The sequence below is a fragment of the Terrapene carolina genome, unplaced genomic scaffold, assembly GCF_002925995.2.
Source record: "Terrapene carolina triunguis isolate 2854851 unplaced genomic scaffold, T_m_triunguis-2.0 Scaffold89, whole genome shotgun sequence".
Lineage (NCBI taxonomy): Eukaryota > Metazoa > Chordata > Testudines > Emydidae > Terrapene > Terrapene triunguis.
This window is the reverse complement of record NW_020664440.1, coordinates 23,439,774-23,464,776: the sequence shown is the minus strand read 5'-3', so window position 1 is coordinate 23,464,776 and position 25,003 is coordinate 23,439,774. Positions and strand designations below refer to the sequence as shown.

The 25,003-nt window shown below is 39.5% G+C and overlaps 1 protein-coding gene across 2 annotated transcripts in view; it reads right to left on the bottom strand.

Annotated features, from left to right (window-relative positions):
• DNAH12 (dynein axonemal heavy chain 12) overlaps nucleotides 1-25,003 on the bottom strand; it is a 168,935-nt gene that overhangs the window by 65,356 nt on the left and 78,576 nt on the right. For both annotated transcript variants that reach the window (XM_026650210.1, XM_026650209.1), the window contains exons 38-46: nucleotides 22,278-22,444; nucleotides 17,226-17,481; nucleotides 10,840-11,139; nucleotides 7,769-7,947; nucleotides 6,210-6,402; nucleotides 4,678-4,839; nucleotides 2,067-2,261; nucleotides 1,034-1,167; nucleotides 478-640 (exon numbers count right to left, since the gene is read on the bottom strand). In XM_026650210.1, the coding sequence (XP_026505995.1) occupies nucleotides 478-640; nucleotides 1,034-1,167; nucleotides 2,067-2,261; nucleotides 4,678-4,839; nucleotides 6,210-6,402; nucleotides 7,769-7,947; nucleotides 10,840-11,139; nucleotides 17,226-17,481; nucleotides 22,278-22,444 (1,749 nt within the window). The remainder of the gene's footprint in view (nucleotides 1-477; nucleotides 641-1,033; nucleotides 1,168-2,066; nucleotides 2,262-4,677; nucleotides 4,840-6,209; nucleotides 6,403-7,768; nucleotides 7,948-10,839; nucleotides 11,140-17,225; nucleotides 17,482-22,277; nucleotides 22,445-25,003) is intronic.

Below are 25,003 nucleotides of genomic sequence, written 5' to 3'. Positions count from 1 at the left end.
ATTATCTGGCACATGTCTACTCACTGTGGACTAAACCCCCTGTGTAGACAAGCCCTGAGATTTCTGCCCAAAATACATCCTGAATTGTGAAAATCTTATAAGAGCTCCTGTTTTCATGCCACTTCTGATATTCTGGCACCAAATCTCACATGAATAGCTATTCTGACGAGGTTTTGGCTACATCTGAGCCAAAACTGAAAAATAAATTCTCTGCTATTTTTAGAGAGAGAAGGTGGGTGAAGTAATATCTTGTATTGGACCAACTTTTGTTGGTGAATGAGACACGCATTCAAACTACACAGACCACTTTTTAATCCAAAACCAAAACCATAGGGGTTGTTTCAGATGTAGGGATTGGAATCTAGCTCCCACCCTGGAAATTTTAAGGTTTTGATTTGAGGTTCTGCTTTTAGCTTGTCTCTACAGAACTGTTTCTGAGTTCAATTTCTGCCTGTTCTAACATGTGCATCTACTCACCTGAGATTCAGCAAAAGCTAGTTTATCTAGTCCATTAGTATAGCCCTTTTTGGCTTTCATCACAGTATCCCGTTTTTGAGTTAAAAGTTGCTGGAAGGCAGCAATAAGTTCAAGATAAGAAGTAGGAGTTACATAATTATGTCGTCTCAGGGTTTCCAAGAATCTATGGAAAAGAAAGATAATCTTTCTAACTACAATTAATGGAACATAAAAGGGATGGAAGATAAGAAGTGTGACAACTAACAGGAATGATCCATTTGTTTTAAGAATAAAAATGTCACACAAACACGTTCTAAACTTGCACAGTTCTTCAAATTTACAAATTCACAGTACAGAAATTATCAGTAATGATGGTGACTAAACTATTTTACCAAATAATGTAGTCCATCACCTAATTGCCTTAATTGTTAACAAATGTTCTCTAACCTATTATTTTTAATTTTAGATTATTCTTCATTTTACCACTTTTGACAGCATAAAAAGTCTCATCTTATCCTCCTTATACCTTTATTTATATAAAATATTACCCCGTTTTTAAAAAATATACAAAACTAACTTTTCAGAGAGTGACAAAACAGAAGTATGGAAGTGTTTACAGATGGGCACCACTTCTTGCCGTTCGTTGTCTGTGAGCTGAAGTGTTTCTAAGAATTTATTAGCCACACGTTCAAGGGCATCTTCAGGCCATGGCTGAAAAAAAAGGCAGAGGGAGGACATAAAATGTATGTGTTACCACTCATTTGTGCAAAGGCATAATTTTTACATTATGGAACATGCAATTTCTTTAATGAGTCCAACACAATGTGTCTCAAGAAATGGCTTGCTGGTGGCTAATCAATAGATCTAGCTGTAGTTTAATTGCTGATAACACCATTTGTAAGGATTGTGGCCTTTTATCAATTAAAAGTCATTATCCAGGTTTTAGTTCTGCTAAGGAACCTCTATCTTCAGTTTTTCCCAGCAGCACAGGAAAACACTGAGCACCATCACAACAGGAAATCTCCCTAACACTTGTCAACCATTCCAAATTGCTTTCACCTTTGCTTCCAACTTGTTGATTCGGTAAACTGGCAGCAGAAATTATGAACATATTACTTTTTCACCCAACTGATTTTGTTAACAAAAACATCTAGGTTAATTATACACTGTTATATTGGTAACAAGATTCAGATGTGAACAACTATTTTAAAATCTTGAATGCCTTGAGACACAGCACATCATATATTATCTGATTAAACAAAACATACAATAATCAGCAAATGAAGGAATAAAGCATCATTAGAGATCAAGTTGTTGATGACAGAGTAACATTAGGTATAACCACGCTGAAACTGGTCAGTACCTACAATATTTTGCATCTAGACATTCTAATTTTTTAAAAATATTTTTCAGCTTTACATATAACAGGAAGAAATATCAAATAGTTTCTCAAAAATATGACTGAGGATGACTTGTTATATTTTAAATATTTTGAGAGAGAATGAGCCTTGCTCGTTAGAAGGTAAAAGGGAAACATAATGGGGTATGAAAATACAGGTATTAGAAAACTGAAACCATATTTGTTGAGGCAGCAACATATTTTCACAAACCTGGAACCAGTCAATAGTACAACAGTTGATGAGAGAAGGGAATTGTCTCAGACGATTGCGGAAAGCATCTCCAATTGGGCTGAACGCTACCACAACGTGGAGATTTTCTTTGCAGCGGTTCACAAAGTAGGCAAACAAGGCCAGGGGACTGAGTTCATCGTGTTTACTGCCAGCTTGAGCTATTGCACGAACACCCTAGAGAATAATGGGTGGGATGGGGAAGCCAATGATTAATAACCTGTCACTAAATACTGTATTTCAAAATGATTTAAAACATCCTTTTTTGACATCACATGATCTAAAATGTAGTATAGGTAAAATAAGACAAAATCTGCTAATAAACAGAATAAAATTAGAAAAACAGAACAATAAGCAAATTATATTTGTGGGTGATACACTAGTATTTATCTGCAACTCTGCCACCACTATTCTAGAAATAATTTCCTGCTGGTTTGGCCAATCTAGTATTCTAGATTAGGATAAAGAGTAAACTGGATAAAAGTGACCTTCTCTTTATGGGGAGGTTATAAATCACATTCTGAAAATCAGAATTTGAAATGGAACCTCTTTAGGCAATAAAGATTCTTAGCCTTTTTTAGTAACACAACAATAAGACAATTAAAATCAATCTTCAATCACTTACAAAAAACATTTTAAAAGATATCAATTATTAATATAAATTAAAAGGTACAAATTATTACCCTCATTGTGAGGAAAGTCACTATCATAAAAATAAATGTTCTTCATCCTCTAATCTACATTTTAAGTGCCATACACCACAGCAACCTCCTTAAACTACATTTCATAAAAATAAACAACTTACTGGAAGCATTTTTGAAAGCGATAGTCAAAACAATTAATTAAAAAGATGTGCAGTATTTACCTACAGTTAGAGAAGGATTCAAATTTCCAGGTACACAAACATTTCACATTTAATCATTTACAAAAACTTTTCTTAGAAGAAGAAACCTTATGTTCTGAATATATGAAGCGTCTACCCCATTACTCTGTACTGTTCTTTCATTACAATAAATACTGATCTCAATTAACTAACAATCCACAAAAAACAGATCATCCGTTTCACTAAAATTCAAAAGTTTTTTCCACAAAATATGACTATTTCACATAACCTAGCAATTATTTTTTAGAAACCTATAAAGTGGAAAGATAGATTGGTGATAGAATTATTTTGATGGAACGTATTTTCATGAATAATGAATGAGTTTATCTCAACTGACATGCTGCAGAATAATTACCAAATTTAAATGCTACATGGAAAGAAAATTATTTGAAATTAAAGAATATGTTCAAAAGAACTATGAAATTGAAACAGAACTATCCGAAGCCAATCATCTTTAATAAATACTTGGTTAAAATGAAAAGATAATGCCTTAAAAATCCAACCAATTAAAATCATCATATTAACTAACTTCTTTGCAAAATATATGGAATGCTGCTCTCAGTATATTTATTATCAAACCACAATGAAAGAAAAAAATAAAAGAAAATGTATCAAATAACATAACTAATTAAATAAAAACATTTGTGCATGTACTATATACCAACTTCCACGAGTTTTGGAAATGTAACACCATGATGGTTCGTTAGTTGACATGCCATGGATATGTGAAAAGATTAAGACCTAGATTTTCAAAATACTACACTAATTTTGAATGTCCAACTTATGAAACCTAAGCCCCGATTTTTGGAAGTGCTAAGCACCCAAAATGAGTGAACACTATTCTGAAAATATAAGTCTAACCCTGTTCTGGGAAGATATAATTGATGACATACATTTTCTGCCCATTTCTGGCCTTGGATATACTAGTGCACTTGCCGCTGATTTCCATGTGAGCTGCAGGGGTGCAGTGAAAAAGTGAATTGTGCTTTTATTATGGTATTCCACAAACAAAACAACCCTCCCTCCCCCCCACAAACACCAACAATACACATACACCACCAAACGACATCATCCTACCTTTGTTTAAAAGGGATTGAGGTAGGTTAAATGTGACATTCCCCCCGCCCCCAAGCAAGCCCTAAAACCAAGGAAATGCCTAGTTATGGGACATTTAACCATGCCCTAATGCCCACACAAGAAGCTTCTACTGACAGAGACTGACTACATAGTCCCAGAGAACTTATTTCTTTCTCCAAGTAATAAGAAAAAGTGCAAAAACATCATTACAAGCTCAGCAACATTAGCAAATATTGAGGGTTGGCATATAAGCACAAGTTATGTGTACAGTGTGTTATGTATTTGTGAGGAAAGTATGAGGTCAGAATTAAAGTTTATACCAGAGGCAGGATGTATCAACCATCCCATTTCATAAACAAGTTAACACAATTTATAAGAAGATCTTGCAAAAACAAGATTACACAAGATCCAGTAAAAGTCATTAAATGAACTGTACATATCCAAATACACTTTAACAAAAGGTATACATTGTTAAATTCTTGATGCAAAAATTCTGCAGTTTTGCTTTAAAATTGTGTTGCTGGTGCAAGTTAACTTATGGTTCCCCTTTTAAATTTACTATTTATTGTCAAACCACAATGAAAATAAGAGAGATTACATTTTAAGAGAAATATAGCCATTTTATAAGGATACCTCCATAATGTCTTGTTTTTCATCTGCTGCAAAAAGATTGGGTACTTCTCCAGTATTGAGAACACTGTCAATATCTTCCAAGAAAGCTTCTTCTTTAATCTGTGTGTCTGTGATTATAAACACAGTTTTCAAGCCCTTCATGCCTGCACTCTTCAGAAGGTTCTATAAGAGTCAAAAAATTAACTTTAAGTTGATTGAAAGTACGGTACACTCTAGAACACCCTTCTTGAAAATTAAAACCAAAACACATGCATGTTAATTATGGGCGGTGGGTGAAACTTACTGTGGGGGAGGCAAGCTCCTTGTCCTGCCTCTTCCGCTCACAACCCCGCCCACACTCCACCCCTGCTCTGCCCCAGGCCTCACCCCCACCCACCGCTGACTCACCACTCACCTCTTCACCCTCCCAAGATCCCCCCCCGCTCACCTCCTCCCCCACCTGCCGCTCGCCCACCTGCTGCTCGCCCCCTCGCCTCCCCTGCCAGACCCTTTCCCTGCCCACCATGAGACCCCCACCACCACCTGCTGTGCAGCTGGCTCTCCTCTTCACCCTGCTGCTGCCCCTCCCCCCCCACCTCATGAAACCCTCTCTCCTTTTCACCTTAAAGCAGTAATAACATTCCGCAAGGGAACTGAACAGGCTACAGGTATAGCTCAATTGCCAGACAGATTCTCCTCTGCGTGGCAGGGAGTTTGGTGTATGCTCTATAGAGAGAGGTGAAAAGCCAGGCTACCTGCACCAACCTGCACAAGCCTAATCTCTCATTTTGAAAAAGTGGTTGTCATTGACAGCCTGCATTAAGGCAGTAGTTTAATCACCTTTCTTACACAAAATTCCCTGCCAGACTCGTTTAAACTGGGTTTGAATAAAATGACTAGATCAAGAAATAAACTCACTGGCTATGTCAGCTCCTCCGTGAGCCAAGGTAGCAGTTACGTCTTCTGGGTACAGAGAATAACTGAGGGGTCGTCATTTGGAAACTATTTTTAACCCCAATAACACATTTTCCTACAATATAAAATCCAGCTGAATGTGGCCAAAGGCTTCCTGGGTGTTGGCAAATGCCTGTTAAATGGCTTCATTACTACTTCAATGGCTCTTTACACAGTTAAAAAGCCTTCCATAGACCTAGTACCAGAGATCACTGCAACTGTTAAAGTTACTCAGGGATCCCCTCCGCTCACCTCCTCACCTCCCCCCCCCCGCATCTGCCACTGACTCCTCACTCGCATTCTCACGCACATCCACACCCCGCACCCCGCGGGTAGGAGGGGTGAGGAGAGATGTGGCCGGTAGCTGTGGGGACATGCAAGGGGGGAAGGGGATGGGGTGGAGGAGAGGAGAGGAGGAAGATTCACCCCAGGCAGCAGCAAGCCATGGGAGCCTCAGGAAAGGGTCAGAGCAGGGAGGAGAAGAGGCGGGAGGGTGGGGGCACCACAGCCTAAGTGTCGGGTGGCAGGGATGGCTGTCGTAGGGGAGGCAACGCCTCCCCTTACCTATTATACCCGCCGCCCATGATGTTAATACTCACCTTCAGATCTTCTCTCCACTCATTCATACCATAGCTCTTAGAGATCTCTGGCTGAAAAATATACATTTTTGCCATGGCTGTAGCCAGACGGGTCAAAGACTGACGTCCACTCCCTCCCATTCCAACCAGTAAGGCATTGCCACCTGACTGCTTCAGAATACGACTTATCCGAGACAAATGTTCCAATACGTACCTGACAATGAAATAGATTAAACATCATGACAACAAGTGACAAAGTACATTTAGAAATGTTTTATATTTTTCTAAGCTAGTATTTTTACTTTCTGTCAATAAGTCTGGGAAATGAGTAGTCTGCCCAACTTCCTGCCCAGAAGAGTACCTCCAAAGCGCTATATGTAGCCAATAAACCAATCTTTCATAACTGTTGTGACAACTATATACACATCACCCGATCACTAAATATAAGCTTTAGGAATTAGTGGGCTTGGACTGATGGAGATGTCAATCTAAAAGAAGAAATCAACAGATAAGGAAATTTCCAATTCTAAAGCACAGCAGCTCCATTAGTCCTAACTTTTGGGAAATATCAATAGTATGAACAGAATAGGGAAGAATACATGGAAAAGAATATGGGATAAGTCAATGTTTTCTCCCTTCAAAATGTATTTTGTTGCTGATTTTGGGAAACACAGAACTGAGCAATTTCTTTAGAGGGTGGCATCTGGAGATGACTGAATGGAAGTTAGTGCACTGGAGCAGCAAAAAAGCTATTTTCCCATCCTCATCTTTGAACGGTGTGTCAGAAAGGCGAGGAAGAGGAAGGCCCCCAAAAGTAAGAGTCTTGTTTTCAACCTTGGCTGGGAGAGGGGTAAGAATTCCTTCCTAAGGAAGCATAAAACTCATTTAAGAAGATGAAGGGGGACACCATTTAAATTGGTTTCAAAAAAGTTCAATCATCTCAAAGAAAGCAAATTCTGACTTATCCTGAAAAGCCAGTTCAGGATATTTTTCTCTGTGCTTGGTCACTAGGAGACCAGTGGCTTGGTTTGATCAGCCTAGAACCTCACAGGAGGAACTGCAGTTGTGATTAGTAGGGCATGGCTGTGCAGCCCCTCTCAGACTTGGAATCCCTTTCCCTGGTGAAATGAGGGTCCAGAGGCCACAAGCAAAAGTGGTAGAATTCTCCCCTAACAAATAGTTAGAGAGCCACTTCACAGCTAGATCATCATCTGGACTTAGTGCAGCACTTCTAAATTGCTAACATGAGTGCTCCTGCAAAGGGTCCCTGGGAAGAAAAATGTTACTTCAAACAAAAGTTAACTGAAGAAATAAGCAGCGACATGAAAGGAAAAGATCATTGCTCACTCACCTATTCCCTTTCCCCACCAAAAAAGGAAAAATAAAGTCAGTGCATTTGCTTCCCAGTAAAATCATTTGAATTGCCCCCAGCATCTGCCAAGAGGTAATGTAATCAGTGACAGTTTGGTGGAGACATGTGAACAGTAAGAAACAGGTAAAAATTTTGCACTTCTCAAAACTGAATATTATTACCAAGTTGTTTATTGGCTAAAGCTGTTAATAATGCCAAGTATGTGCACCTGAAAATTACAAGGTTCATTCTTGTTTTGTGAGTTTGGTTATATTCTTCCAAACACTGTTCCACAACATCACTGAACTGTTGAACACTTGGAATTTCAATATAAAGTCTTTCATCTCCTTCAAGGTCAGGGTTCATGTAATCACCAAATACAAGACTTCTCATGTCTTCTTCAGTTACCTATGGTATAAAAATCAGTAAATTACAAAGTGAAATTTAATTGTCATTTTCCTAAGTCAGAACATTTAAAAATAAAGTTAAAACTAGATAAGTATACCTGAAAATAGAAAAGAGGCGCTGAAATACTTTACCTTAGGTAACAGACTAGATTACCTAATTGGGAGTGCTTCTGTTTTGGGGGAGTTATTTTTAGATATATATGAGTTTGATGTATATGTAAAAAAATTGTTTTTTTCAGGGCTTTCTCTTTATATACTGTAATACGTAATGTATATTATATACATTACTTATTATAGTATCATACACTGTAGTGAGTATTCTCTCTGTAATGTTCCCTAGTGCACTTTCACGTAGTACTGTTTCATACAGCGATACACTGAAGTGCACTAGGGAAATTTTAGTACTCACCAACAGGGTCTACATGGACTAATTAATGAGCAATACATTAGTACACTTTAGAGATCACACCTCCTAGTTACAATACTGATCTACTTAGACAAGCCTTTTGATATAAGTAACCATTTTTGTTGTTTATTGGATACACTTTTTTTTTGTATTCTACACATCAATTAAATGGCAAAAGACAGTTGGAAAAACAAATTATAAATCAAAAATCATCCAAAACACTAAAATGTGATCACGACAAAAAATAGATTGTTCACCTTGAATGGTCCCTTAGAATTTGTATTTACTACGCTAAACAATCTATTCCACCTTATATTTAGCTATGACACTCCAAGTACCTTTCACAGGCCTGAAGAAGAACTCTGTGTAGCTTGAAAGCTTGTCTTTTTCACTAATGGAAGTTGGTCCAAGAAAAGATACTGCCTCATCCCCTTCTTTAAATCTAAAGACAGAGACTTTCCCCATGTAGTAGATCAGGTTTCTAGAAGTCCATGCAAAAATCTTCGTCGAGTTTCCTCTTGCAGATATCACACTTACCGGCAGATGGACCAAGATCCAGACTAATTTCCTCTTGTTGTAATGGTTGGTAAATTACTTTCAAATTGTTTTTGTCGTCTTACAAATCATGGGCTAAAAAAGAAAAATCTTTGGCCAAGGAGAAGTACCAATATCTTTCTCATTGCAAGTTTTGATAAAGCTGGGAGAAGAGATGCTGCAGACTGGTAACAATGTTTTAATGTATAAGTTGATCCATCCTAGCTTCTGTGTAACGGGACTTTTTCTTTCAATTTTTAGACTCCTGAATATCTCAAATAAAGAATCTGCCTAAAAGGGCAAGTCCTAAGCAAATAAAACTGCAAGGTTCAAATAATACTTAAATTACGCCAAAATATCCTTTAAGGGACTTTGAATATGGACAAAACTTGGGAGGAAAATATGAAATGCAGAAACAGGCTTGGGGGTGAATCCTGGGACTAATATGTGTGACAGCTGTGCCTTTATGAAAAATAAGGAATTGTTCTTTATGACAGAAAGCAGAGAGATCCCCAACATGTCTGATCAAAGTAATAGCTGCTGAGGCTGCGTATATAGGAACCAATGGAGACCACTGACTGAGTTTTGCCTCCGATGATCCAATTATATGAGGGACAAGAGGAACTGATCTGCTGAGAGAGAAGCCTGGAGTAAGAGCTCCTGTCTGGGCCATGAGGAAGGTGGGCTGCAGTACCATCGGCCTTATGCCCTATCAAGAGAGGCAGGACTGGAGCTCAGGACAACCCCCAGTCACCCTGTGAGCAGAACAAGAGACAACATTACAATTTCTGCAACAGAGCCTTGAGGAATATTTGGTGTGCATCATGAGGAGCAGGAGCGTTTGTCTTGGATGAAGTAGAAGGAAAACTAAAGAGCTTCAATAAGTTGCAAGAGGAAGCTCTGCCAAGAAGAAAATGACCTGGTAATTGGTCTGCCTATCAGCATGAAAACTAAAGATGGAAGACCACTGATGCAGATTTAAGAATAGACAGGAACAGAATTCCATATTATACATATTCTATCAATAAATCAACTACACAGACGTTATTATGAATTAATCTCAGTGTGCAAGACCTGTAGCATACAAAGTATACAAAGTCACATAAACTAAAGGTGCATCAGTCAAGCCTTTAAAAGTGACATACTAATCTGGTTATTCAAACTAGTCCAGAAATTTTCACAAGCCACATCACAGTTTTCTTAAATTTTCAAAAAGATTAAAAATAATTAATTTCCTAGGGCTGGTCTACACTTACCGGGTAGTTCGACGGCTGGCAATCGAAGTTCCGGGTTCGATTTATCGCGTCTGGTCTGGACGCGATAAATTGAACCAGGAAGTGCTCGCCGTCGACTGCGGTACTCCAGCTCAACGAGAGGAGTACCGCGGAGTCGACGGGGAGCCTGCCTGCCGCGTGTGGACCGCGTCTGAACCGCGGTAAGTTCGAAGTAAGGTATGTCGAATTCAGCTACGTTATTCACGTAGCTGAATTTGCGTACCTTACTTCGACTTGGGGGGTAAGTGTAGACCAAGCCCTAAAGTGCTGAAATGCCAGGTATCCTCCTCCCATCCCCGTGACAGGCATGCTATATTCATTTGTTTTATTCTGGTTTCCAACATAATTTCCTAGCAAAACACAAAAAATTAAATAATTCAATACTAGGAATGCCCTGAAAGTGAAATAAACAATTTTTTTTTTAAACTAATGCAGGTAACAAAAAGTACAAACCTTAAGCCTACCTCTTGCCAGCAGGAAAGAAGAGAAAAATCTTTGTTGTAGGTTGTGGGGTTGTGTGTGTTTTTTTTTTTTTAAATCATGCAACATGCTCCACCTGAGATGGGCACCAAGACAGATAAGATAGAACAGAGAAAAAATAGCCACTGCTAAAATTCAGACATTGATACAGAAAATAAAAAAAATAAATTGTTTTGTAATGGCAAATGTGATTACTTACAGGTGCGTTCCCTTGTCTTAGATGTGCAAAAACAATGTCAAACGCTTCTTTGAAATGGTCTTTTACTATGTCTCTCATTATTCTGAACAACCAGGCTCGATCAGTGTCATCCACAAGACGGTCATAAAATACTCGAAATACTTCATGCACAAACAGACGAATCATCGTATGCTTGCTTTCAACTGATTCTTTTTTAACGAGTAAGCAGCCTTGGACAACACGTGAAAAGTCACGCAGGTTGAATGTGTAATGTGATTTGGCTGGTGTTGGCAGCAGGTTTTTCATGGCTTTCTTATATACCTTAAATATGAAAAAGGCAATGAATAAAAACATTTATTATATTATCAACATGCACCATTTATATCACTTCTCACAAATTATATTTTTCTAATATCATATTTTGCACTGTGAAACAATTCGAAAATATTAAACAAACCTCACAATATCAGATAATATATGGTATGTTCCCTACTGTTGTCTGGAGTGTTTCATCTGTCTTTAGCTCATGCTGTGTGATGAAATGGAGATGTTTGTTAAGAATATTACACACGGTGTAATAAACACTGTCAGCAGGCATCTTTCCCACCTACTCTAAGATATAGATATACATGCCCTGTGTAGAGTCAAAACATTAACCCTATTAACAGACAAATTAACAATAAAAACAATAAAATTTGGTCCTAACTTTCTCCCCAGGCCTGGTCCTAGGTTCTTAGTTTAGGGTTGCTCAGTTCATCTGCTATAACCTCTCCATCTCAGACCAAAAGCTATCAAGGTAGCCCAACTCCAATGCTTGCAGTCTCTAATTTTACTTAACCCAGGCTTTCTGTCCTAACAGGTGTTGTGTGGCAGGGTGCCACTTTTTGTCCCAAGTGGGATTTTTGTCCATCCCATCACATGCACTGTTGGAGCCCAAATTATTCTTCAAAAAAGGAACAAATAAATTATCCTGTTACACTGGTCTAACAGAAGAGAATATACCAAAAGCCCTTTGAAACAAAAAGAAAGAAAAAAAGAAAATTAAAAGTTAATTCTTGTTCTCTGAAGCTGTATGTCATAACACATTACCATTCTCTTAGAATCCAGGCTCCAAAGGTTCTTATATTGGTGCCCATAGTTAAAAATCCTAAAGTTGCTGGCTTCAGCAGGGGATGGCTCTTGCAGTGGACCATCTTGAGGGTGAGATAGAGCAATTAGCATTCTGAAAGGGGCTCAAAAGAGAGGATCCAAGAGGTTTAGGAGGACAATATTAGGGTCCCATGCTGGAGTAGATTCTCTAACCTGTGGCTAAGTATGTAATAGGCCTTGAGAAACTTCGATACCATTGGGTGAGAAAAGAGCAAGCATAACTGTACCAGGAGATGACAAGCTGAAACTGCTGCAAGGTGAACCACGATGGACCTGAAGGAAAGGCAGGAATGTTTTTAATGCAATATGTAGCCAAGGATTTTGCAGGACTGCCCATATCAAAAATCTCTTCAATTTCAAGGAGTAATGTTTTTTTCCAAATGGCATTCTACTTTGTATAAGTATTTCTTGCAATGAGCAGTTTCTGACATGATTACTCAACCAGCTAACATCCAGGCCATCAGATGCAGTGACTTTTGGTCTGGACGATCATCTAACCATGATTCTGAAACATCATGTTTGGACAGTCAGAGAGTGGAATACAAGGTTGAAAAGACATCTGTAACAGATCTGTCAGCTAAAGCTACCATGGCCAGTAAGAAGCTACAAAAATAAGTGTGGTTCTGTCCTGTCTGATCTTGACTATCACCCTGAGAATCAGGGGAATTGGTGGAAAAGCATACAGGAGGCCTCAATTCCATGAGAGAAGGACGGCATCAGGTAATGATCCAGGGGTCATGCCCTCTCTTGAGCAAAAGTTGCCCTTGGTGGTGAACAGGTCTATAGTGGGAACTTTCCACTGGTTGAATATCAGCTCTATGATGGACCTCTGCAGAAACCATTCTGCTCGTGATGAATTGTTTGCTTAAGATGTCTGTTTCATTGTTGCTGATTCCAGAGAAGTGAAGAGCTGCCAGGTTATCCTCGGCTCAAGAGTTCCGGAACCTTTGTAGAAGTGGGGGAGCCACTGGCGCTGAAACGGGGGGGGAGCACTATAGGTCCATGCCATCCACTTTGTTTTAACCTGGGTGTAGTCAGGGGGCAGAAGACAGCGCTGCCCTCCCCCCAAACTGAAAACCCTGGGCAGGCACGGACCGGCGTCAGCAGGGGCTGTGCTACGTGGCAGCATTTCCCTCACAAAGTACGCCTATGTTTAAAAGTGGGGGCATGACCCTCCAACTTTTAAAAGTGGGGAGGCCATGACCTCCCATCCCGCCCCCTGCTTCCAACACTGTTGCCTGGGCTGATGACAACATGTCCGTAACTTGACATCTTCTTGACAGAGAGGTGATGTGCAGGTGACTTCTTGTTTGTATAGGTAGTACACTATAGAGGTGATGTCTATCAAGATTTGCACTGTGGAATTTTGAGGAAGAGGTAGGAATGTCATGCAGGAAACCTTGATAATCTGTGAGCTCCAGGACATCTCACGTCATCCTGGAACCAGGTCCCCTGCATCTGGAGGTTGTCTAGATAACCCCTAACCTGCTCTTGATACATGTATGATTGTGTCATGGTCAGAGGGTGGGGTGGGGGTGAGAAAGGTACCCCTCTACATATGGTCTTGGGGCTAGCCACCAATTCAGCTCTGAGATGATGTGAGGTGGAACCACAACTTTCTTGTTCATCTAGTGTCCCAACAGGGAATGGACAGACCTTAGATTTGTAGAGGCCACAGGTGAAGTCTGGCAAGCAGCGTCACACATGTGCATGGAGACATGTGACCTAGCAGACCAAGGCAAGTCCATACTATCATGGCCAGATTTTATCTTAATCCATTCAGTATTGATTGCAGGGACAAGAACCTGTCCTCGAGAAGATATGGTTTTGCCAACTAGCCTTGGGGTGAGAGATGATTTTTCATAGTTCACCAGGAGGTGTAGTTGGACAAACGAGGAGAGGAGACTAGCTGTTACCATCTTTTGCTAGGATCTGTCACTGATCAGCCAGTTGTCTCAATATGAGTAGACATGCAGGCCTTTCATCTTTATGTGTGCCCCCTACCATTTCTAGGAGTTTTGTGAAGACTGTTGGGGCCATGGAGATTGATAATGGTTGAGCCTTACTGTGAGCAGTTGGGCCTTACTTCCTGGGGACCAAGTGAATAGCTGTGTGGAAATACCTGGCCTGTAAATTGACAGCCATGAACCAGCCTTGAGCATGAAGAGAGGGAATGATGGGGGCAAGTGTTACCATCCTGAATCGGAGACAGCGCAAGAAGACTCTTTAGGGCCAGGATAGGAAGAAAATCCCTTTTCTTCTTCACAATAAAGAATGATCAGGAATAGAAATCTCTTCTCCAATACATCTGCAGTACCATCTCTATGGCTCCTACAAGAAGCAGTGAGGCCACATCTGTTTGTAGTAAGCTCTCTCAAGAAAAGTCCCTTTAGAAGGATGGGGAAAAGGAGTGGATGGAGGGCAGGGATTGGAATTGGATTGGGTAAACATTGGTGATGATCTCTAGCACTCATGTGTTGGATGCGTGGCAGATCAAGCTCAGTTGTAGAGAGCAATGTAGCTTACAAAGATTACCTTCTACTCTGGACTGGCTCTGGTGTGGCTCCTGACAGTCCTGACAAATCTGCTGTCCTGAAGCAGGTGCAGAGTGTGTTACAGAGGAGGAGAAAGAATGGTGCCTCTTAGTGATCCATGGCTTCTTCCTGAGGAGATAGCAGGGTTGCCTGGGCTGGTACAACATAGTTCCCTGCCTCGTCCAAGGCTAATATTGGTAAGGTTTATGATAAGAGACCGTTGTGTACCTCCCCCATGAGCACAGAGTGGCTCTCAAATCATTCAGGAAATGTAAAGCACTATCCATGTATTCACTAAATAGCTCCATCCACTGAAGAGCAGGTGTTCTATTATGACTTGCACCTCCTTGGGGATGCCTGAAGCCAGTAACCATAAGGCTTTTTGCTTCATTATGGCTGTAGCCATGGATCTGCCCTTCATGTCCAAGGTAAACATGGCTGCCTGGAGAGTGGGCTTAGGCATTAATTAGCCACCCCGTCTGTGTCCTTAAGCTCTTTCTTACTATCTTGTGGAAGCTTAGCTAAGAATAGTGACTATATCCCATTTTAAAAAGTTGTACTCGGCCAGGAGAGCTTGGTAACTAGAAATACAAAGTTGCAGGGAAGCAGAGGAGTGATCTTTCCTTCCAAAAAGGTCCCATTTTTTCAGACCTTTCTCCTTTGTGGACTAGATTTTACCTGGACCACAGAGACAACTAATTAACTAATGGGGTGACAGCAAAAATATTCAACCCTCTTCTGTGGGACTTGGTACCATTTCTCAACCCTTTTTGTTGTGGCAGGAATGGTGGTAGCTTTCTGCCACAGATCTTCAGTTGGGTTGTGTATTTATCATTTATCAGGAGGGCAATTCTAGCAGAGTCTAATGCAGTCAGGATGTTGAACAATTTATGAGGCTTCTCCTGTATCACCAAAGTCTTGATATCCAACATATCTGCTATCCTCAACAACAGCTCTTGGAAAGCTTTGAAATCAGCCCGGGTTGGTACTAGAGCTACCACTTTGTCTGGTGGTGATGACGAGAAAAGTCTTCTGGAGGTGAGGGAGCATAGCATCATTCTCCTGGTCCCATATGACTGCACCGGATACTCTGTTCTGCCAGGTGTCAGTGGTCTGGCCAGGAATGTTGTCTGAGAATTTGATCTCCTCCATTTCCTGGAGTGAGATGGGGACCATCTTCTGGAAGCTTGAGACAATGGTCCCCAATACACCTAAAAGGGCCATGGTGGCATACCATAAGGGCATGACTGGCTCACATGGTGTCCACTGCTAGTCATAGTGAGGCTGTGACTCAGCTCTAAAAGAAAAGCCACCAGGTCTCTCCAGTGGGTTACCTGCTGACGTCAAGGGGGATGATTCTCAACTTCAGGTTTGTGAGAATGTGTGGCCCAGCAACAGGGAAAATGAATACACTTCCTCCAAGGGCACTGCCAAGGCAACATTGATCTCAGTACTGGAGTCTGTTCTGGTGTCAGCAGTGGTCTCGATGCAGGGGGTCATCCTTGGAATAGGTGTGGATATCTGCCAGTACCATGGGTGACGCTACTGATGGAGTTGGTGTCACTGCCTGCATGGTCATCGGAGTCGATGCTCAGGCATGCTTTGTTGATTTTACAAGTATAGCCAATTCCATGCCATCAGCTCCCATTTTTTTGTTTGAAGCTTAGTAGTCTAGGTTTGCTTAGGTGTCTCCTTGTGTGATCATACAGAGCTGTGCCTGGAATCTCAGCTTCTGTGCTCAGAACATCCTTTCAGCACTGGCCTTCAGTGCCAGAGGTGTCAGTGCCAGGATTCTTGATAACTTTTTTTTTTTTTTTTTTTTTTTGGACACTGATGGTTTATCAGCGCCAGCTTTCAGTGTTGCACTCCGGCTGCAGGGGGCACTCATGGATGTTGATTTCTTCAGTATCTCATCAGACTTGGTACTCATTTCTCTATTGATTATTCCAGCAAATGGAGCTTAAGATAAGCATCCTGTGACTTGTATGCCTTTGAGGAAAAGGTGCAGCGTACCTAGCCTTGATCTGGTACGTGGCTTTCACCCAAGCAGAACAGGCATCTACTAAGACCATCAGTAAGCAGGATCAGGCCATCACGTAATGGGCAAGGCTTAAAACTCAAAGGTTTGGAGTTCATCATGACACAGGAGCAGACAGCATTTAGCCATGCTGTATCGACGGGGAATCTCTCTTTTTTAAGTTCCAAATTTAACTAATTAGGGCGTCTGATGCAATTTCCTGCTAGGAAAGGAAGATGATTGTCCAGTAAAGCAGAATGAGTAGAAGAATTAGCCAATACTAAGGAGTAGCAGATTGGACATTGCTAGAGTCCATCATGCCTCCACATGCAATAAGAGGAAATTGAGGGACAGCTGCGGCCACTCCGCCCTTATGCCCTTGCACGGGAGCACAAACAGGCACTACATGGAGCTGCAGACCCAAAGGACACTGCTATTGAAAAGACTCCAATCTTGCAGATATGAAGTGCATGTGTACCAATATTGGTATCCACACTGACACACAAGTTTCTAGCCAAATAAAGCTTTACCCATAAAAATAAGTTAACTTCATATAAATAAATGCTGTTGAATTGTCTATACTTTGAAAATAGTAATGGGGACTAGATTTCCCAAACTCCAATATCATCAGTTTAATCAATCTGGAACCCATGGAACTTTACCAAGTAGTGGAAAATAGAACTTTCAGGAAGGTATTTGCTTCTTACCTCCATAGTGCCACTGACAATTTGGTTTCCAATTGTGAAGAATTCAGGAGCAAATTCGTTATTCCTCAGGTAGAAAGCTACTATGGTAGAGAAGATACGGACCATAGTTTCATCACTAAAGGAGTTAATGGTGCAAATGTTGAAGTGTCGCAGAAAACGAGATGTAACAGCATTCCTCCCACCTCCTGGAGGTCCCATAGCAGCTATCAACTGTATGTCAACCAGTGTAATTTTATTTGTGTCCTTTAAGTCGTACCTCGAAAACAAATTACAATGTGATATTTAGACAATTACAGAGATAACAAAAAGAACAGGAGTACTTGTGGCACCTTAGAGACTAACAAATTTATTAGAGCATAAGCTTTCGTGGGCTACAACCCACTTCTTAATGCAGGTAGTCTGATACATCTGCACTACAGAATTTTTTAGATATGATACCTTAGGCCCCAATTCTACAAAGCCATGCACATGGACCTTTGAGTTGACTTCAGTGGAGCGTTACGTGGGGTCAAGGACACACATACATGTTTTGCTTTGAAGCACTGAGGCCCAAATCATTAGTTTTAATCTGGGATTCACAATTCCATCCCACAGTTTTGTGTGACAACAACTAATACATAGATTGTAAGCTCTCAAGGACTGGGACCATTTTTTTGTTCTGTGTTTATACAGACCTAGCACAATAGAGTCCTGGTCCATGATTAGGGCTTCTAGATGGTCTGATAACACAAATAAATAATAACTAATGACAATGTCAATTGGAGGGTTATACTTCCGATATCCAAGAGCAACAGATATCTGCAGCCATGAAAATGCTGGGGGACTTAGGTTCTTCCTTTCGCTGTACTCCCTAAAATGTAAGTTTTTTTTTAATTTAAAAACATATATTTCTAGGCCTCTTGGATGGAAAGTTAGTCTTCATACACTAAAGGGCACTTTTATTTTCTCAATCAGGCAGACTGAAATAATACATCACCCTAGAAGTGTGAACTTTGCCTACATCTGTTGTTATTTATACAATGCCCATTACAGCATAGACAAATAGAGTTGAAGGGTACCTCAATGAGTTTACACTCTTATTTTATCTTGAAAGAACATTAACTTCAAAGCTTATGTTGGAGCATTGAAATACTTTGACCAATATGTAGTAGTTTAACCATGTGAATTTAAATACATTGTTTTGCAGTATACATGATGACATCTTTAACCAACAAATTAGTATAGAAACATACATATTAGATATTAATCAAATAATTATTTATAAATTCATGGTCCTTAAAGATCTACTAATTTTCTTTATTTACTTTCTTCAAAATTTATGATCCAAACCAGTTATAATGTAAGTGGATTTGTTAAACATTTAAAATTAATGCTCTGAAAAGGAAACAAAAAAGTATCTCTGAACTTTCTTTCCAAAGTTCCAAAATGTTCCATGCCTTATATTTGTACAGAATTAAAAGAATGGGAGGAGATTAATTTGCAGAGAAAGTCCAGAAACACTATGACGCCAATACACCTCTACCCAGATATAACACTGTCCTCGGGAGCCAAAAAATCTTACTGCGTTATAGGCGAAACCGCGTTATATTGAACTTGCTTTGATCCACCGGAGCGCGCAGCCCCGCCCAACCGGAGCGCTGCTTTACCGCGTTATATCCGAATTCGTGTTATATCGGGTCGCGTTATTTCGGGGTAGAGGTGTATTTAAAAAGGGCTCTAGAGGTGATCCTGGCAATTAGAGACCGGTAAGTCTAACATCAGTACCGGGCAAATTAGTTGAAATAATAGTAAAGAATAAAATTGTCAGACACATAGAAGAACATAACTTGTTGGGCAAAAGTCAACATGGTTTCTGTAAAGGGAAATCATGTCTTACTAATCTATTAGAGTTCTTTGAAGGGGTCAACAAACATGTGGACAAGGGGGATCCAGTGGACATAGAGTACTTAGATTTCCAGAAAGCCTTTGACAAGGTTCCTCACCAAAGGCTCTTATGTAAATTAAGTTGTCATGGGGTAAGAGGGAAGATCCTTTCATGGACTGAGAACTGGTTAAAAGACAGGGAACAAAGGGTAGGAATAAATGGTAAATTTTCAGAATGGAGAGCGGTAACTAGTGATGTTCCCCAAGGGTCAGTCCTAGGACCAATCCTATTCAACTTATTCATAAATGATCCGGAGAAAGGGGTAAACAGTGAGGTGGCAAAGTTTGCAGATAATACTAAACTGCTCAAGATAGTTAAGACCAAAGCAGACTGTGAAGAACTTCAAAAAGATCTCACAAAACTAAGTGATTGGGCAACAAAATGGCAAATGAAATTTAATGTGGATAAATGTAAAGTAATGCACATTGGAAAAAATAACCCCAACTATACATACAATATGATGGGGGCTAATTTAGCTACAACTAATCAGGAAAGAGATCTTGGAGTCATCGTGGATAGTTCTCTGAAGATGTCCACGCAGTGTGCAGCGGCAGTCAAAAAAGCAAACAGGATGATAGGCATCATTAAAAAAGGGATAGAGAATAAGACGGAGAATATCTTATTGCCTTTATATAAACCCATGGTACGCCCAAATCTTGAATACTGCATACAGATGTGGTCTCCTCATCTCAAAAAAGATATACTGCCATTAGAAAAAGTTCAGAAAAGGGCAACTAAAATGATTAGGAGTTTGGAACGGGTCCCATATGAGGAAAGATTAAAGAGGCAAGGACTTTTCAGCTTGGAAAAGAGGAGACTAAGGGGGGATATAATAGAGGTATATAAAATCATGAGTGGTGTGGAGAAAGTGTATAAGGAAAAGTTTATTTACTTGTTCCCATAATATAAGAACTAGGGGCCACCAAATGAAATTAATGGGCAGCAGGTTTAAAACAAATAAAAGGAAGTTCTTCTTCAATCAGCACACAGTCAACCTGTGGAACTCCTTGCCTGAGGAGGTTGTGAAGGCTAGGACTATAACAGGGTTTAAAAGAGAACTAGATAAATTCATGGAGGTTCAGTCCATTAATGGCTATTAGCCAGGATGGGTAAGGAAAGGTGTCCCTAGCCTCTGTTTGTCAGAGGGTGGAGATGGTTGGCACGAGAGAGATCACTTGATTGTTACCTGTTAGGTTCACTCCCTCTGGGGGACCTGGCATTGGCCACTGTCGATAGACAGGATACTGGGCTGGATGGACCTTTGGTCTGACCCAGTATGGCTGTTCTTATGTTCTTATGTACTAGAAGTGAGACAGCTAAGCAAGATAGTAATAGAAGTCTTCAAGCCACTAAAATTAGATATCGTGGGTAGAGCTGGATAAAAAAAAAATTGAATTAATTATAAAACCCAGGACTCATGGACAGGCTAAAAAAGGGAAATTGAAGGCAAAATTATTTAGGCAAAAAATAATAGTCTACAGTCTATAAAGTGCCACAGGACTCTTTGTTGCTTTAGGCAAAAAAGTTTTCACTAGCGCTGAGCAAGTAATTTATAACAATTTCTGTTTGTAGAATATTCATGAGCAGATGACTTCTAATTTATTCACTGATATTTTTAAAAGTATTTTATATCTGTGGCTATATTGCAGACAGTATGCTGTAAGTATTCAATACTTGATATTTGCCATCCAAGTTATGTTGCTTCATTATGATTAGTCAGTCAGATGAGTCACATCCCAACATCGTTTTCCACAAACATTTGTGTGACATGGACAGTCATTATCAAATATCAGAGGGGTAGCTGTATTAGTCTGTATCCACAAAAACAATGAGGAGACTCCTTGTAGTCATTATCAAAGTTTGATGCATAGGTATTCACCAAAACTGAATTTTAATTTCAAGCACTAAGTTTGCATTAATTCATTTGGGGAACAAAAATAATCACAAAGGGATCATGTTCATGCTGGAGCAAATTCATTTAAATTTTTGAGCAAATCTTTAAAGATTTTTTGCAATAATTGCCCACCAGTAGCTTTCAAAACACCCCTATTAAATACATCACAAAGAGAGCCGTGCAGAGTGCTAATTTTTAAATTTGCTGGCATGTCTGAAAAAATTGTTGTGTCAAACAAAATGTTTTGCTACACCAGAAATTAAATATTTTGTACAGATATCAAGATTTTTTAAAATAAAATTAAAGGAAATTTCTAAGTGAGAAGTCATTTTGAATAAAAAAAATCAAAACATTTAATTTAGAAACCATTCAGCAAAATTTACACAAATTCATTAAATGTTTTGGTTGTTCTGAATCTGCATTTTTCGCCAAGAAAAGTTCATCCAAAACATTTTGCACAGCCTCTAGTCACTAGGAGCAACTAACATGGCCATATTTTTAAAAATGTGAGCAAGTCCTTAACAGGAAAGATTAATGGCTATTAGGAGTACAGTCACTAGATCTGTAGCAAGGTTGGACTCAACCTTCAGACCCTCTTTTCAGCCCAGGATGCTCAAATGTTCCAACTATTTTACACTATAAATTTAAGAGAATCCTGGAAGCCATGATTAACTGGCAGATGAAATTTAAGATTAACTGATTCATCAATTGGATTTCAGACAACAGCACAAATCACTGATTTCATTTTCTGAATTGCTTAAATGCCATTGCAACTTCAATGGTCACAACCCTATTAGGTCTGGCAGATCACTCTGAAAGAAGGAATGGTGGGGAAAACAAATACAAAAGTAAGACTAAAACTGGAGAGAAAAAAACTAAAAAGTCACAAACAACAACAAAAGAAGAGAAACAATGACATCTGCAGAAATAGGAAAAGAAAGAAAATCTATATTGTGTATAGAAACTCTACTCAATAATGACAAGAAGTCATGGACCTGCTAAAAATAAGCTGAAAATCAATCTCTTAAATTAAAAAAAAAGTCACTTATGAGTGTATGACTAAAAAGCAACATAAGGATTGTTTAAAATGTAAATAATTTTAAAATGACAATGTTGGCTTATAAAAAAATATAAATAGCATTTACTTTTAAGAGAACAATTCTGAAAATTAAATGATAATGGCAAAATTATCCACTAATTTACTGTAAGCTTTAGATCTGTCTTGAATAGTTACCAAATTCCATGGTCAAAAAACTGTCTTAAAAGTTCAATAGGAGGCTGAGCTCCATATTTCTCCAATGCAGGCATATTCATATCATCTACAAAGATGACACACTTCTTTCCCATAGGAGGGCCAAATACTCCTTTGCGTCTTTTGTCCAGTCTCGCCATAATGATGTTCTAAAAAACAGAATGGGACCATTTAAAGCATTGATTTAATATGCAGCCCAACTATATTACATAATGGAAAATAGTGTACTGAAACACTTCATGGCTTTAATAATTAAGAAAATCAGAATTGGAAAATACAGATATGAATATTAATTTTTTGTAATAGACTCATAGACTCATAGACTTTAAGGTCAGAAGGGACCATTATAGTCATCTAGTCTGACCTCCCACATGATGCAGGCCACAAAAGCTGACCCACTCAATTTCCCTTATCTCAGCTGTTGAAGTCTCCAGATCGTGATTTAAAGACTTCAAGTCGCAGAGAATCCTCCAGCTTGCGACCCCTGCCCTATGCTGCGGAGGAAGGCAAAAAACCTCCAGGGCCTCTGCCAATCTACCCTGGAGGAAAATTCCTTCCCGACCCCAAATATGGCGATCAGTAGAACCCCGAGCATACAGGCAAGATTCTCCAGCCGGACCCACATTTTACCAGCGATGGCACGTTATTGCCTAATTGACTAAAATCACGTTATCCCATCAAACCATTCCCTCCATAAACTTATCTAGCCTAATCTTGAAGCCAGAGAGGTCTTTCGCCCCCACCGTTTCCCTCGGAAGGCTGTTCCAAAATTTCACCCCTCTGACAGTTAGAAACCTTCGTCTAATTTCAAGCCTAAACTTCCCCACGGCCAGTTTATATCCATTCGTTCTCGTGTCCACATTAGTACTGAGCTGAAATAATTCCTCTCCCTCCCTGGTATTTATCCCTTTGATATATTTAAAGAGAGCAATCATATCCCCCCTCAGCCTTCTTTTGGTTAGGCTAAACAAACCGAGCTCCTCGAGTCTCCTTTCATAGGAAAAGTTTTCCATTCCTCGGATCATCCTAGTGGCCCTTCTCTGTACCCGTTCCAGTTTGAGTTCATCCTTTTTAAACAGAGGAGACCAGAACTGCACACAGTACTCCAAATGAGGTCTCACCAGCGCCTTGTATAACGGAAGCAGCACCTCCTTGTCCCTACTAGAAATACCTCGCCTAATGCATCCCAAGATCGCATTAGCTTTTTTCACAGCCACGTCACATTGCCGGCTCATAGTCATCCTGCGATCAACCAGGACTCCGAGGTCCTTCTCCTCCTCCGTAACTTCCAACCGATGCGTCCCCAGCTTATAACTAAAATTCTTGTTAGTCATCCCTAAATGCATCACCTTACACTTCTCACTATTAAATCTCATCCTATTATTATTACTCCAATTTACAAGGTCATCCAAGTCTCCCTGAAGAATATCCCGATCCTTCTCCGAATTGGCAATACCTCCCAACTTTGTGTCATCCGCAAACTTTATAAGCCCACTCCTACATTCGGTTCCGAGGTCAGTAATCCTCTTTGTCTTGTTATTCTACATCTATTTGGTGAGCTTACTGAAAGGAAAAAATTATAATCTGTTTTAATTTATTTCTGATTTCAAGTTTGTCTCCCTCCTGATTTCAATGATCCTACTCATCTGCTGAAAGTTGAGCATATGCTTAAATGCTCTACTATGTCAGGGCTCAGCACTTCAGAAGATTGAGCCCTAAAAATTTCCCGACCTTAATCTTACAATTTGCTCTTTGTGGGTGAGCATACTGCTACACCCACACAGAACCACAATGGATGTCTACTCATATTTAAATACAGGATCAGGGCCCTAATTTGATGGTGTCAAGGAAACCACTCATGGCAGAGATATAGTACTATCTTGGTGCTCAACAAAAGGAAAATTGGACTGTGGGAAAAATTTCTTTAACAGGAAAAAGAAGAACTATCCACTAACAAAAAATTACTCCAGATTTATGTAGGATTTCAACACACTGCAATTACAAAAAATATTCAATATATTAAGTAACAGAGCAAACATATGGTACAAATTTTTACAAAATTGGTCACCCTCCTTTGTAATTGTACTCACAATTTTCAATCCAAAGAACCCTGATGGGGCCCATCTGCACTGACATCAGGCAGAAAGGTTTGCACAAGCAAATCCCTTTGTGGGATCAAAACCAAAGCATTTGAATAATCAAAAACTGGGTAGCATTTGAGCAAACAGCATTTGGATATATAAATCAAGTACTATAGTTAGATGATTATAGTAACCATTCATTTTGTCTGGTCAAATGTAGATTGCACACATCTTCCTGAGTTTTTACACTTACAAAATGCTTAGATTGAGAAACTATATACATAAAAACTTAGCTATGAAAGCCAGTGAGCAGGTAACATTTTAGTGTATGCTTTGATAGTAGAGCTGTAAATGCTGAAACTTCCAAGTGTTTATTACAATTTTTGGAGTGTGATATCAAAAAAGCAAAGCAAATTTAAACATCAGGTTGTTTTAAAAACTAAAAAAAACCAAAAACATCATCCCCTCTGCCCCCCAATTTCACTAATATGCCATTTAGCCACATCCTCATTCTTAATAATAAGGGTTAGCTTTGTTGAATCATAATAAATCATTTCTGGAACTTTTTTATTACTTTATATTTTTTCCAAAGCCGAGAATTTTTATTTATTTATCTTAGATTTCTAA